Raw genomic sequence first — 15,685 nt, 5'->3', positions numbered from 1 at the left:
AGTTGCAAGGGGGCAAATGCAATCTTAATTAGCTGCTTCTCCTAGAGTTACCAACTCTCATGTTTTCATCACCAGCCTCTCAAGATAGCAAGTATTTCTCTTAAAGTGCCAACTCCCAGAGTCATGTGATTATGTGGAAATCTCAGCTTTCATTTAGAAAAATTAAAATATGTTTCTAGCACCCATTGTTGTAAAGGAGCAGATGGCAAAAAGGAACCATAAAGGCTCAAGACCACAAGACCAAAGAACCCAGTATATTTTTTTAAAAAATTGCATGATTTTAAGCCTTTAGTGTGTATGTCGGGGGGCGGGGAGGGTTGTCCAATGTTTTTTGAACATTTGGAGTTTGCAATACGGATCTCTTCTTATTCCTCCCTCACATACTACATGCAGGCACATAACCAAGAGCAAATTAACACACTTCCTTCCCTCTCTAACATCTCAATGGCTTCCTTCTTGCTTTCTGAGTGAGTTCAAGCCCTTGTGCATTCTCCTTGATGCGTCTCCATTCCCAGGGTCCACTCCAGGCCACTGTTGCCAGAATTGGTTGGGGAAAAAAGAACCCCTCATAACTGGATTCGCAATACAGTGATCCCCAGTTCAGAGGCCTTCACAGAAAGGTGGAGGAGAGAGACAGACAAAGAAGAAGGGTGCATGTGTATTCTGAAAAGACGCTAAGAACAAAGGAAGACGGTAGAGATACCAGTACATTGCACTCACCCTCAGCTACGTCATCATCAACTGTCAGTTTGAGGCTCTTTCCTCGCCGTACCACCCGGACTGTGTGCCACTCGTTGTCATTAAGTTTCTGCCCAGCATACAGAGTTTCAGGTCCTTTGCCTGGGGACGGTGATAAGTACAAGAGTTAAAGACGGACCCTACTACACGGCAGTGCTTGCCTGATTAGGAGAGTCACCAAAATCACCCTGGCGTGATACTGACCGCAGCTCATCAGAAGATGGCAAAGGAACCAGTGCTCAGAGCCAAACCCAAACTTCTATCCCTTTCTCACCCAAAATGGATCAAGATCATTACCCCTCACACCCTAAAAAGTGCCTTCTCCCTCACATCCCAGAAGGCACATGCATAGAAAGGTAGGTGGAGGACTAAACACCTTTCCTGTCTCCCCCAGAACTCATCATTGCCAACATAACTTCATATGGCATATCGCAATGCTAGGGGAACATGCTGATGGTGGGAATAACTCTGGAATGAGACCAGTCCTGAACTGGAATTCTGCTTTATTAAGTTTCTATAGTTAGAAGAATAGCAACATGCCACTAGAGGCTGGAGATTACAAAAAATTGTTTCGCCTGGGCACTGGGCCTCCTCATGCATTGCGTAAAACACACCAGGCTGGTTTCGGCCTACAGGTCTCCAACCATGACCAAGCACCCACCAACTTGACTAAATTGCCAGAGAACCATAAAGCAAACAGCATTCTCGGCCCTCTCCATCCCCCCAGATCAGGGCTTTTCCATTTGGGGATGTTCTCCCATAAAAAGAAAACAAGAACAATTCTCCTTGCAAACAATGCTCCTGAAGGGAAACCAGTAATTTCCCCCGCGATGTCCAGCTTTATTCCCCACTCATTATGCTGGGCAGCCAAACCTTTGAAAGGCTAATTGCTTCCAATTCCAGAACTGTGACATCGTGTGCATATCAGTCAGTGAGTGAAGATCAAATAGTGGATTGTGCTAAATTCAAAGTGTCCATGTGGGTTGCAGCTTAGCCCTGAGTTGCTTTGGCACAGGTGTGTGTGGGAAGCCCACAACTAGAACAGCAGAGGGTGATGCAAGTCAGGACTAAGAAGCATTCACAGAGCTGTGGCAGGGGGAGCCCAGGAATGAATGAGCAAGGTACATGGGGGGTCAGAATTGATGTACATTGGTACAGCTGTGGTAGGGATCATAACTGACATAGCAGGAGTTGCTGCAGGTCAAGACATTGTGAAAAATCCAGATCACTTGTCCACGTTATAGTCAACTGTAATAAGATTTGTCCATTGTGTTCAAAAACAGTAAAAATGAAGCAGTGAAAAGCAAATCAGAACAAATAATGCAAATTATGCAATAATGCATAATGTCATGCCTGGCAGAAAAGTCCGATTGTAATCAAATGCCTACTGCTAGCCAGTTTAGACACAGATGAAAGGAAAAGCAGAGCTGCCACAGTCATTGGAGTAGCAATGCAGGTCATCCTTCTCTTCCCTTGGTTCCAAAGAAGGTGAGTTGTATAGTATAACTCTAGTGAGAATTCCTCCTTGACAGGGGAATCACCCTGTGTCTCCACAATCCCTAGCTTGTGGCTATGCCATTCCTGCGTGACAAAGTGAAACCAATGGCATGAAAATGAACTCCAAGTCCACAGGGCAGGTAGGTTACATACGACGCCCAAATTCTGCTCTCCGTTAAATGGCACAAGTCTATCTAAGCTCAATGGAGCTGCATGAGATTTTAAATTGGTACGAGAACAGAATTTGGCCCACAGCCTGTAATATGTATTTGACCAGCCAGCAAAGTTTCTGCCTGTGCCAATACAGGGGGCTCCATTAGAAACCTAACACATGCCACTCTGCAGTGACTGCAGGAACACAGTATCTCCTCTGCCAAGTATTGCACAGAAGTTACTGCTGTTAGGGCACCTATCTGGGGCTGTGAATGGTGCTTTAATGGTGTCCACTGACTATGGAGCAGTTCACAGGTCATGGAGGAAACAGAAGGCAGAAATCCTTGAAGGGCATGTTGACAAGTCTAAAATTATCCAATATTCATCTTTACTGCTCCAGTCTTGGCTTACATCGCATGTTCATTGTTCTGGGTCTTTGTAAAACATGTTTATTACTTATTAGTGTACTTTCAGATGCTAAGAGATCTTTTCTATACCAATACTGGGGCTCGATGGGGTTTATTCAACTGAAATAGTCCAGTGTGGTAAAAATACAGCATCTTCTTACTCATCATGGCTCAGAGCCATAGCTGCGGACTTTACTGAAACAGACGAGTTCCCACTATTAGTCCTACAGAGCTGACAGAGCTATTGGAAAGCCAGCTGGGTTCTATTCCGCCTCACACATCAAACAGAAAGAATCTGGCAGGAGTTTCTGTAGAGCTGATTAAACTTAATGAAAATAAATTATCTGAGAAGTTAAGACTTTCTTCTGTTCATGAACTAGTCCTGATTTCTGCCAATGGGTATGTTATTTACAAGCATTCACCAAACGGTTTGGGCTAACAATTTTCCACCTACGGACTGCTTGGGCACTGCTCTCTTTGACTAGTCTCCTTAGTGCTCCCTCATTAGATGGAACCTTTATAAGAGAAGAATAATTAATACCCTTCTCCACCCATGGATTCCCTGGTTCGTATGTGACTCTGGATACTCCTAAGAAGGGATGCTATTCCCCGAGCCTCTCTACAAACACAAACACAAACTCATTCCATAGGAAGTGTCAAGAATAAGAGGACACAAGCATAGTCAAACCAAACAAGTGTTTGAAATGCAAATCAATGCAAATCAACTGATTTTCTGTATTCAGACAGCTGTAATGTTCACATCCCTGTTGAAGGCTTGTGCAGGTTGACTTGCAAATGAACAAACATAGGTTGCGTTTCTGCAACTGGTAGTGCATAAATGAACTGCTGAATCTGCATGGAGCCCTACTTACTGCAATGTAGCTGTGTGTGAGGTAGTGACCCATCACATACCATCAATTGCAGAAGCAGGACCTATATACTGAGTGTGCAGATGCGTGCAGTTATTAGTGATTTCAGAGAGTATAACCATTTTTAGAAAAGAGAAAAGCACTTTTGAAAATTTTATCCATGGGCATGGAAGAAGTGAGCTGTTTATCTTCAGGCAGCCACCTACAGTTCGGTCCCCACCAGACATCATCGTCTGCTCTCAGTTACAGCACCATGGCAACCAACTGATATATCAAAGATTGAAAGTTTTGGCCTCTTCTGAGCAAATGGACAGCAAAGGAACTCAAAGATGCACCTCAGCCCATATACTAAGATCCCTGGCAATAAAAAATGGAGGAAGAGAAAGAAGACAGCAGCTGAACTGAACTATGGAAGCTGAACTGCTGGAAACGTTTTCTATTTATAATGTTTTTGATGAGATGGCAGCTGGTCCTTTGGCAATTTTTGCACATTACTTATTTTTTATGAGAGAGGACAAATAAGAGGCAGAATGATTAGCATTGCGCAAGAGGAACAATAAGAGAAGTTTTGCTTGTGTGAGAAGTTAAACATGAAGATGCTGGAATTTCATGGCTGTCTTTAAGGAGAACACATTGTTCCACTTTTGGGGCCTCTTGGTCCTTTGAATCATCTTCCTAATTACTTCTGATGATGGGCACTATGTACCATGTGTCATCAGGGGAGAAGAGGCCCCCCCATCTCACGTATTAAAACTTGAATGAAGCAACTACGTGAGTATTTCCTTAATGCTCAAGGAGTGACCTCATGGTAATCAGTCCCCATTCCGGAGCAAAACCCCTCCTCAGATGGCTCATCATCTGCTAACACACAAATTCAGCAACTTACTGAAGTGTGCAGCCAATGACTGCTTGGCTAGGCTGCCACTTTCAACTCAGGCTCAAGTAGGTCTCTTCAATCTGCTCAAAGCCAATGTTCATAATGTATATAATGCAACTCTTTAGTCTTGAGAAGACTCTCTCAGGATGTCCCCAACATCATTTCCATGTAAAAGACCCATCATGGTCAATTAACAGCAAGGCCTCTAGCAGACAGGCATGAGGGTCCATAAAGAGCTACCTTACTTTTTTAATAGAAAAAAAAAAAAACCACAATCATCCTAAATGGCTCAAGGACGTACTGCCCTTAAGTCTTAGCTGAAGAGAACCTACTCAACTGAAATAAGCGTCTAGTCAGAGGGATTCATCCTTCCAGGAGCATAAACAATGATTTGAAGGGAACTGACTAACTGACTACTCCTCAGTTAGAATGGCCCTGCTACACAGAATTCCCCCCTACCTGAATGTACCTGGTATGCTCCAATGATTCATTAATTTCAGTGGAACAATGGCAGTGCAAAATGGTAACTGAAGGCTGGCAGTGAAAGGGCAACCCTCTTCCTCCGTACCTATTGCTCACTGCTGTATGCGTCACAGAGCGGTCTATAAAAATAAGAGTGCAGGAGCTTAAAAATCTCTCATCCCTCCAACATAGGTTATCATTACCTGATCCAGTTATAGAATTAAAATGGGCCTCCATGAGACCAGACTTTGTCTTTCTATTGAATTACTGTATAGGTCACTCAGGAGTGGAGAAAGGTCACCATCTGTGACTGTTGGAGCTAGGGAGACAAAGCAAGAAGGCACAGGGATAGACCCTGGGGAGGGTTCCTGGTCACTGAAGAAATAAAAATAAACTATTGCTGTGTATTGATAGTGGGATTTTAGAGAAGACTCACAAGAAGCCTTAAAGAGAGATTGCATAGAATTCCGACACTGCTTTGCTGCCACACTATGTGTCTTAGCATTGCCTAGTGAGCAGAGACAGGCTACAAAAGCTGGGCATTTCCATGCCCATTAGACACAGGGCAATGTCTTCCTGGAGTTCAGTCAACATCCCACGTATTTGAGAATTTTTCCTCCCTACTGATGCATCAAGAACACCAAAAAACTGTTCGTTGGTTTTTCCATTGGTAACAAAATACTTTGAAACTACTAGCAAAAAGTGAATGTGTGATTGTAGGATGAGCCATGCAGATCCTTCCTGCAGTTAGAGGGGACTAGTACAGCTTAGATAGCTCTCATTATACTTATGATGAGACTGGAGTAGTGCAACTGCTAAGCAAACTGCCTCACTGGTGTGGCTAGAAGATGGTGAATGTGAGGCAACCCAGGGAGAGAGGGAAATACATATCTGGGAACTGTTAGCGGGAAAGATTAAGTCAAGATGTTACACACTGATCTGTGCTACTCTTATGCCTAACACCAAATGTCCCACCTTTCCCCTAGCCCAGACTTATCAGAGATCCCTTTAAGAAGATACTCTATGTACAGCTCCCCAGCCAGGAGAATTTGTATTCATTTCTTAATGCACTGAAGGAATTGGGGAAGGTTTGAGTGAGGAAAGTAGTGTAGGAAGAATCTGGTAGAGGACAGGGAGGCCATCAATAACCTCAACTTTGCTCCTGCAGATGCCTGACATCTAGTGAGTCACCCCGAAGGACAGTGTGAATGTTAGAATAGGAATAAGGCTTAAATGCACAACTAGCTGCAACCACAAGTCCTTTCAATTAGCATTAGGTACAGCTGAATATAAATGATTAACATGGAGTTTCCTAGTGTATCAAAAAAGAGAATGTTTAACTGAGGCAGCACTTTGGCAGGACGAAACATATTTTTCAGGCCTTTTTCCTGACTGGATTCCACTCTCCACTCCAGAAGCATTGCTAATTGCAAGGAAACAGCAAATGACCCCAGAGCCCAATATGTTGCATATCTGTTTTAGAGACACCAACCATATCAACACACGCTCTCTGGTTTTGCTCATATGCAGGTAATAGAAACCCCTTCACCATGAAAACACTGGTGCTAAGAAAAAAATGAATGGGTATGCTTCCCCCGCTGATAGATCAATGACTACACTGCCCCATGGCCATTCTTACCTGCATGGATCCTCCATTCCTTCATGCAGGCCATTTCCATATACCACTCCAGATTAAGCTATTCAGATCAAACAATACATGCTTAAAACAGAAGCCTTTTTAGCAGGAAACGGTTACATTTACAGCTGTACAGAATGGTTCTGTAACCCCTTGGGGTTTAGAGAGCATGGCCCCTTTAAACTTTTTTCCTAAGGGGGAAGGGGGAGCAGTGAGAGAAAGAAGGGAAACTCCAGGTGGGGCTCTGGAGCCGGAGAGAGAGGGAGAAGGGCTGCAGCAAGCAAGCCCTCCCAAAGTGAAGCAGCAGAGAACCTTCCTGAAGCCTGGGAAGGAGAGCATGGCCAATCAGGGACACACCAGGACAGGAGCCAGGAGGAGCACTGTGCCAGGAGGAATTACCCGAGAAGGACAAGCCGGAGTGGGACCCAGTATCACTGCTGCCCAGAGCTGCATGGGGCTGTGAGTACTGGGGCTTGTGACTCTGCACTGGGAATAAGGAGGCAGGCAGCTAGTTAGTTAAGTGGGGAGGTGGTCGCTCTGTGTGGCTTTGCAGAGAGCAGCAGAGAAGGGCACTGGAGGGGTTTGTTGGGTAAAGTTCACTGGCGCTGAAAATGACTAGGAGCACCCAAGACTCAGCACTGGACAGGAACTTTGCTCAGGCCTCCTGAACTCTGTGTGCAGACACATTGCTCGGTGTCTGCCCTTTCAGACTGTGCTACCACTTGGCCTGTGGAGTCTTGGTTTAGATGCAACCCTGTTCTACTGCTCCCCTTATATTTCCCCTTGTTTTTCTCCTCTTATCCCTCTATAAATAAATATCTCCCTTTGTTATATCTATTGTAGTGTGTGTGTGTGTGTGTGTGTGTGTGTGTGTGTGTGTGTGTGTTCACTCTGGGGGGGGTTGGAACAGGTGCCCCTGGGGTGGAAGGGATTTTTCCTGCTCCATTCCTGCACACGCCTTCTCTTGGCCAGAGCTGCCTGCAGAGCCGACTCCATCTTGGCCACGAGGGCGCGAAAGTTACAGTTCCATCTGGAAGTTGATGGAATTCGGCATAATTTGCAGCAGCCAAACCAGGAGCAAAGTCTATTTAGTTTATATTTAGATTTATACCATGGTAAAAAAAAATACCAATACCAACACCTAACAATCAGCTAGGCTTACAAGTGCAAATGAGAACTTCCCAGCAGCAATCGTATACAAACAGATTAACTCACGGGGGAAAAAGATCAAAAGCAGCGAGATCATCTCTTTAGCCTTCCCAGAAACATACATTCAGCCTCCTCCAAAACCTTGTTCACCAAATGGCTTTTACTCAATGTTAGACTATTTCCACCCACACTCTGTCTGCTTTAAAATGGCACCATAAAGTTAAAGGTTACAGTTTAAACAAGCAGTCCTGGCTTCCTGTACAAAGACCTTCAGAGCCAGATTCTGCCATCATTACTCGTTTTCAACCACCCTAACCAATGTTCCCCATAGGGATACTTGTGGAGTAACGTATTACTAAATTGGACTGGATTTTTGGTGGCAAAAATCAAACCTTCAGACTCAGTCTTTTGGGGCACAGCCTGTGTTTTGTGTCCCCTTCTGAGCTGATAACATTGTGTATGATTAAACACTAACCAGATAATTAAAACTGAAACATTTAACTGATTGCATATGTGGTAAATTGTGAATTATATTTGTGCCCCTTAGTTTGACTGTCCAATTTGGATTAAATGCAAGAGTAGTGAGTTACCATTATACTCAGCAAACAAGTGAGATCATAATCAAATCTTTCAAGGATGATGGTGCAGTAGGGTGGTATTTAAACGAGCAACCATCAGAGCAGCAACATATTGTGTGACCTGAACAGAACAGAACAGGAAAGTGGAAGCAGAGATTTATTGGTGACTTTCAATTTCAGCTAAACTTTACACTTCGTTAACTTTAATTTAACATTAAGTGAGTGTAAGCGCAGGACTAACAGCATTGGAGATCAAAGTGCACTTTTTATTCATAGAACAGGTACAGCATGGGCAGCAGAAGTGAAAACATCCCACACAGTGTTCCAGCAATGTGCTGCAACCCTGACCCAGAAGAGCTGCACTGTTAGTGAGAAAAGAGTGCAGTCTCCATTGCTGTTTAGGTGTGGATCTCTCTACTGAAGCTGTCAACAAGTGGGCCAATAAGCACAGCTTACCCAATGTGAACCCTTACCCATTTAGTAGTTGAAGTCAAACTTAGTACATTTCCACGCAGGCCAGCAAGCAGCCCACAGATAGGAATGACACTGTCACTGATGACCTGGGCCAGATTTAAACAACTTTCCTTAAAAAGAAAGAACTGAATCCCATTCCTGATTCCCCAAGCCAAGCACCTCGCAAATTTCAACAACAGGTTTTTTTTCTTTCCCCCCAAATTATTCCAATCCATGTTGGGAGAGACCCATGTTAACTATTTGATGGACTCTAATTCATGGTCTAACACAGCTTCAAAGAATTTATTAAGGGGGAAAATAATTATTTATTATTTGAATTTGGAGAATGACCACACAGGTATTAGGTTGACAAAACAGAGTCACCTATAATTAGATACAGGGATAAATATAAAGAACCTACGGGGTGTAGAAGTCAGAAAGAAGGCAATGAATTTGGTGAGGTGTGAATGAGGATCTAAATGACAGCAATAAGGAAGCCTACAGTACTGTTCCAATTCCGAGGTATGGAATAGTAATACTTTACACACAGTTTGTTTCCCTGGAGAATTTTGCAACACTTTTAGCAGAGTGATAGCTCTGTTCCCATTTTTCAGGGATGGAAATGGAGACACAGAAAGCTAAAGTGACTTATCCAGGGTCACACAGTGATTGAGTCTGGGATAGAGCTCACATCTGGAGACCAGCCCCCTTGTTCCAACTATTGGAAGATGACGCCTAGCAAGGGTGGCACAGTGTTGTTCTCACCCCTAGTACCCACAGCCACCCATTGCTCCCTACATGTACAGCAAGAAACTGATGTTAAGATTAGAGCAAAGAACTATGCTGCCATCACTGTTTGTATCAGACTGGACAAACAAATTCCCAGCAGTATACAGAGTTTCCAGTGGTGCAACATGTGCAAATAAAGATGGGTTATGCTTCTGTTATTTCTGAAGTGCCCAAAACTTTGGGGGCTGTTGTGCACACAGGGAAAGGAGTCTCAGTGGTTACACACAGCTCTTGTAAATACCCATGAGGGACCATTCAATGGACTAGCTCCAACCTCACACCCGCACCTTTTATGCCCCAGAAACTATATCCAAGTGAAATCCTAAACTTTCAGTGCAGGGTTTAGGTCTTCTATGGGGTTTGCAAAACACTGGGCTCACTTACTGGGCTTTGGTCCATTCCCACCCCTATCCCCCACTGCAGGACCCACATGTGTTAATCTTTCCTCCACCCCTCATTTGCTTCATCTAGCTCATTGCTAAGAGGGGTGTTTTTTAATTCTGTTTTTGTTGCAGTTTTTAATTAAGCAACATAAGCACCCTGGGTGTCTTGGATGGAAGGAGCTTCCCACAAATTATATTATTTACAAATAAAAAACAGCAGCTGCAACACAAGCAGAGGTTTTGCCTTTACAGCAGCATGTACATTAAATTACATTTACAAATATACAAAGGGAGGCATGTTTCACATAAGATGCAAAAAAGAGAGATCGTGGCCACTTGTGCCTATTAAGATCCTAGGGCTCTTTTCCTCTGTACTCAAATAGGAGATGTTAGCTACAACAATGCTAATTCCATTTTGGCAAATATATTCTCCCTCCCTAAAATCCTCCTGTAATTTCAATTAAATACAGGATTCTTCGCTAGTTACTCTCCTGAAGTGTTGCTATGGGTGTTTAGATAACTGCCATTTCCACCCAGAGGTGGCTGCATTTTGGCAGCAACTGAAGTGATCCCTACAGCAGATAAGTCCTGATCCCTGTACGTGGAACTTTCATTGTATTGGGACCTATACAATTGGGGTTCTTCACATTTTCTTACTGCTGCTGCAGGCAAGGAAAACTGTCTTTTCCTCCCAAAGTGCCCTTGTCCTGGCATGGTCAGTATTTGTGGGTATGAAGTTCTTCCTTTAGCTATGATAAACTAACACCTTTGGGCTGCTACCCCTAAACTCCTACACTTACTTAGCATTTATGTAGCTTTTTATCTATTCAGAGCACTGTACAGTTAATTCACCCTCATTACACCATTGGAAAGGAGATGGATACAGTATTATCTTCAAATACAAGAAACTGAGACAAAACTAAAGTGATTTGCCCAAAGACACAGAGAGTGAATAGTAGGTCCAGGATTAAAACTTGGCTTTCCCCTAGGCCATGCTACCTTATTTCACCAAGGTTGACCTCTCAGAAATGGCCAGCAACCAGATGGAAACATTGATATTGGGGAGGCTGACTGGTGTGGGGAAGGTTGGAAGCAGGATGTGTTTGGAGTGCTGGTTCTGGGATCAGGGTAGATTTCTGGTAGCTGGGAAGAGAAGTAAGTTAGGATTCTAGTTTGGAATAATCCTTTCCCTACCTTAAGCTCCTGCCAGCAGCTCTCCCTCACCCCCACAGTAAGCACTCCCAAAACAACCTGGAATGCTGTTGCTGGAAACCCACCCCAGATATCAAGAAACTGCTTTTGTCCATTGCGGAAATCCTCCCTGGGGCTGGATTCCTGATTCCAACTACCTCTCTACAATGGAAAACTCACCGAGCCCAAATGCCACTGAAAACTTGGTGATGGGAATTACAGTTACTTCTTGGGATTACTTGCAAGATTCCCTAAATCTGCATCCCAGCCCCTCTGTATATCCCTAAGGGAGCCATTGCAGTGGGAGGTTTCAGAGTAGCAGCCGTGTTAGTCTATATTCACAAAAAGAAAAGGAGTACTTGTGGCACCTTAGAGACTAACAAATTTATTTGAGCATAAGCTTTCGTGAGCTACAGCTCACTTCATCGGATGCATTCGGTGGAAAATACAGTGGGGAGATTTATATACACACACAGAGAACATAAAACAATGGGTTTTATCATACACACTGTAAGGAGAGTGATCACTTAAGATGAGCCATCATCAGCAGCGGGGGGGGGGGGGAGGAGGAGGAAAACCTTTCATGGTGACAAGCAAGGTGGGCCATTTCCAGCAGTTAACAAGAATGTCTGAGGAACAGTGGCGGGTAGGGTGGGGGGGAGAAATAACATGGGGAAATAGTTTTACTTTGTGTAATGACTCATCCATTCCCAGTCTCTAGTCAAGCCTAAATTAATTGTATCCAGTTTGCAAATTAATTCCAATTCAGCAGTCTCTCGCTGGAGTCTGTTTTTGAAGTTTTTTTTGTTGAAGGATAGCCACTCTCAGGTCTGTAATCGAGTGACCGGAGAGATTGAAGTGTTCTCCGACTGGTTTTTGAATGTTACAATTCTTGATGTCTGATTTGTGTCCATTTATTCTTTTACGTAGAGACTGTCCAGTTTGACCAATGTACATGGCAGAGGGGCATTGCTGGCACATGATGGCATATATCACATTGGTAGATGCGCAGGTGAACGAGCCTCTGATAGTGTGGCTGATGTGATTAGGCCCTATGATGGTGTTCTCTGTGTATGTATATAAATCTCTCCACTGTATTTTCCACTGAATGCATCCGATGAAGTGAGCTGTAGCTCACAAAATCTTAAGCTCAGATAAATTTGTTAGTCTCTAAGGTGCCACAAGTACTCCTTTTCTTATTGCAGTGGGAGTGTGCACTGCTGATCTTGCAGTTCTCTCTCTCTCTCTCAGTGCATTCTGAAGGACAGATGGGGATTTAGACTTATGAAAGAAGAAAGCACTTAAGGTTCATTCTGAGAGTGACTTTGAAATTCAGATTTTAAAATCACAGCTTTCATTTTAGCTAAGAAGCACTGAAGGGATATAATGACCTAGGGGACGAGGAAGGGGGAGAGGTTGGCAGACTAAGTGCATGTGAGTTTGATTGAATCCACATCTCTGCCTCCAGGTCTCCTGGCGCCAAGCAGCATTCCCTAACTTGCTTCCTTCCCCCTTCTCTACCATACCCAATGAGGCATCCCACCTTCACATTCCCTTTAAACAAAAAAGATGCAGGGACCAGCTTCATCTGTGCTGGACTCTGTCTTTACCACACTCCCAGAATGCACCAAGCAATACATCAGGCACAGACTCTGTCAGGAAGCACCATGTGCTTGACCTACGCAGAATAATCAGTTCCCACGCTCCGGTTGAGTCAGAGGTACCAGCTACTCTAAAATCCAAGGAAACTCCTCCCAGACCTTTCGTGTCATGAAGACCTGATTTTCAAGAGTCAGTGTTGGCATCCCCAACATCTGAGACAGTCAGAATTAGCAAAAAAGAAAAGGAGTACTTGTGGTACCTTAGAGACTAACAAATTTATTTGAGCATAAGATTTTGTGAGCTACAGCTCACTTCATCGGATGCATTCCGTGGAAAATACAGTGGGGAGATTTATACACACGCACACACACACACACACACACAGAACATGAATTAGATTGGACTAATGGACCTGTGGGAGGGGGTTGGACAAAAATGGATTAATATGCCTTCCACCGCTTTCCCCCCAGGGTTGCTTGATTAAAGGGGATTTAAAAAAAAAGTCACTGATGCCGGGAAGGAGGAAAGATAATCAGTTAAAATAATAAGCACTTTTAGATGTCAAGGAGAAAGGGCACAGTTGCTAGCTAGCAGGCAGTTGAGGAAGGGGCCATAAGAGAAGGGAGGCAATTATGCAAGATCTCCTGGGATTTATTTCATGGGAGGGAAAGTCATTAGCCACAATAACAACAGTTATGAGAATTATCAATCCTCATGCATAAGGTTTAAAAGTGTAAGGCCAGCCAGCACTGTAAAGTTGCTAAGGGAGACAAACAGACTTGTGTTAGGATTCCATGTTAAGTGTCCCTGGGCAAGTGAACTAAGAGGGAAGATTGTTTGATTCTCAAGCTATAGTACATATTGGCCTCTGGCTAAATTGTGAAAAGGGTAGAATATCATTGGTGGCGAGGGCTGGTCTCAAATATCTAAATTTCTCTCTCTTTGGAGGCCTAGAGGTTACTATATCTATTTTCCAGGGTGGGTTTAAATATCTACAATTTTACTCTGAGAAATGGTTACTTTCCCCTTGTTTTTTTTTTTTGATGAACTAGCCTATTTGTTTCCTCTTTAGCCATCTGCTAGGTGAGTGCTTTTTGTAAATGAGGCAGGTGGATTAGACATTTCTCTTTTCTCCTCTATCTTCTCCCTGGGCCACAATGCCCTGATTTGGAGGTTTTATCATATTATATCAGGGCCAAGACAGTTGAAGGGAGGCCTGCTGTGATGCCATCTCATCCAACAACCAAAGCAAGGCTGGACCAGGTCAGCACTCTGATAGGAAACCTCCAACACACACCTGGGTGCTACAGGGTATTGATGTTTGCGATTTGATAGATGGTGCTCTTTCCTCTATGTCCCCGCTGAATCAGTGCCCTGGTTGGGTGCTAGGTGGCACTGAAAATGTTACTGACACCGATTTGTTTTACATCTGATCACTTGTGCTAAAGAGCCGAAGGCACTTTTTGTAAGCTGTGCCAGAGCGCTACCTGTAGCACCCTGGTCACTGAGGTTGCTGCAGAACGGGGAAGATTGCATGCTTAACTGAAGTCAATTAATCAGTTTCTGTTAGTTATTAGATACTTGAGTGGCAATTGCTGGGCTAATGAGGCAACTGGCTCAATAACTGGGCAAATATATATTTGGGTGGAACAGGAAGTATAGGGGAGCTGAGAGAGTGAGCCGGGGGCAGAGAAGAAATGAGAAAAGTATGTGAAAGGCTCCTCCTACGTCCCTGCTCTTACTGTATACCTGCGGTACAGTTTGTTGTGCATTTAATCTCCAGTTGCAAAGCATATGTGGTGAAAGAGAAACCGTTTGCAAGTGTTTGTGGCTAGGCAGTGGCACCAACAGGGTAGGTAAAAGGCCACAGGAGTAGGAATGAAAACTCCCGTACAGTGTCGTAGCTGAACTCCGTTTGGCTTCCTTACACTCTGGCCTCAACGGAAGCTGTAAAAATAATCTTCACTTCCTATCATAAATTCGGGTGTGGTATTGCCAAGCACAGCTGAAGAGCCTCTGCACTCCAATGATGGGCAGAGTGATCGCCCTATATCCCTTTCATCCGAGGAGCACAGGGAGGATTAATTCATTCATGTTAATAAAACGCACAGATCCTGTGCAGAAAAGGCATGATAATAAATAGCACAAAGGTGTATTTGTTTACACAGCCGTAGCATGAACTACGACAGTGCTGAAAAGTTGTTCATAGTGGGAAATGTTCACAGATACTTAGAGCTCTATCAAATTCACAGTCCATTTTGGCCAATTTCACTGTCGTAGGATTTTAAAAGTCATAAATGTCATGATTTCAGCATGAAATTTATCAGTGTTGTAATTGTAAGGGTCCTGTCCCAAAAAGGAGTTGGGGGAGCGGGCAAAGAGTTGCAAGGTTATTGTAGTGGGGGGTTATGGTACTGCCACCCTTACTTCAGCACTGCTGCTGGCAGTGGCGCTGCCTTCAGAGCTGGGCAGCTGGAAAGCAGTGGCTTCTGGCCGGGATCCCAGCTCTGAAGGCAGAGCCACTGCCAGCAGCAGCACAGAAGGATGGCATGGTATGGTATTTCCACCCTTACTTACTTACTTACTTAGACCCTCCTGCAACTCCCTTTTGAGTCAGAACCCCCAATTTGAGAAACACTAGTCTCCCCTATGAAATCTGTATAGTATAGGGTAAAAGCACACAAAAGACCAGATTTTACGGCAGGAGACCAGATTTCAGGGTCCGTAATGCGTTTTTCATGGTCTTGAATTGGGTAGGGCCCTACAGATGCTCCTTGAAATGGGGATCCATATTTACTTTTAACAGTTAAAAAAAAGTAGCATTGTAGATGCTAAAACCAACACTTATGGACTGCATCATTGCCAAGTACGTATGGCAGGAAATTGAGGAAAGTGGATGTC

At 43.9% G+C, this 15,685-nt stretch overlaps 1 protein-coding gene across 2 annotated transcripts in view; it reads right to left on the bottom strand.

Moving 5' to 3' along the window:
- The window catches only part of NRXN3 (neurexin 3), a 1,462,434-nt gene that overhangs the window by 760,230 nt on the left and 686,519 nt on the right, over positions 1 to 15,685 (bottom strand). For both annotated transcript variants that reach the window (XM_043516016.1, XM_043516015.1), the window contains one exon: positions 721 to 840. In XM_043516016.1, the coding sequence (XP_043371951.1) occupies positions 721 to 840 (120 nt within the window). The remainder of the gene's footprint in view (positions 1 to 720; positions 841 to 15,685) is intronic.

Source organism: Dermochelys coriacea, chromosome 6, assembly GCF_009764565.3.
Source record: "Dermochelys coriacea isolate rDerCor1 chromosome 6, rDerCor1.pri.v4, whole genome shotgun sequence".
Classification (NCBI taxonomy): domain Eukaryota; kingdom Metazoa; phylum Chordata; order Testudines; family Dermochelyidae; genus Dermochelys; species Dermochelys coriacea.
This window is presented reverse-complemented; position numbering and strand designations above follow the sequence as displayed.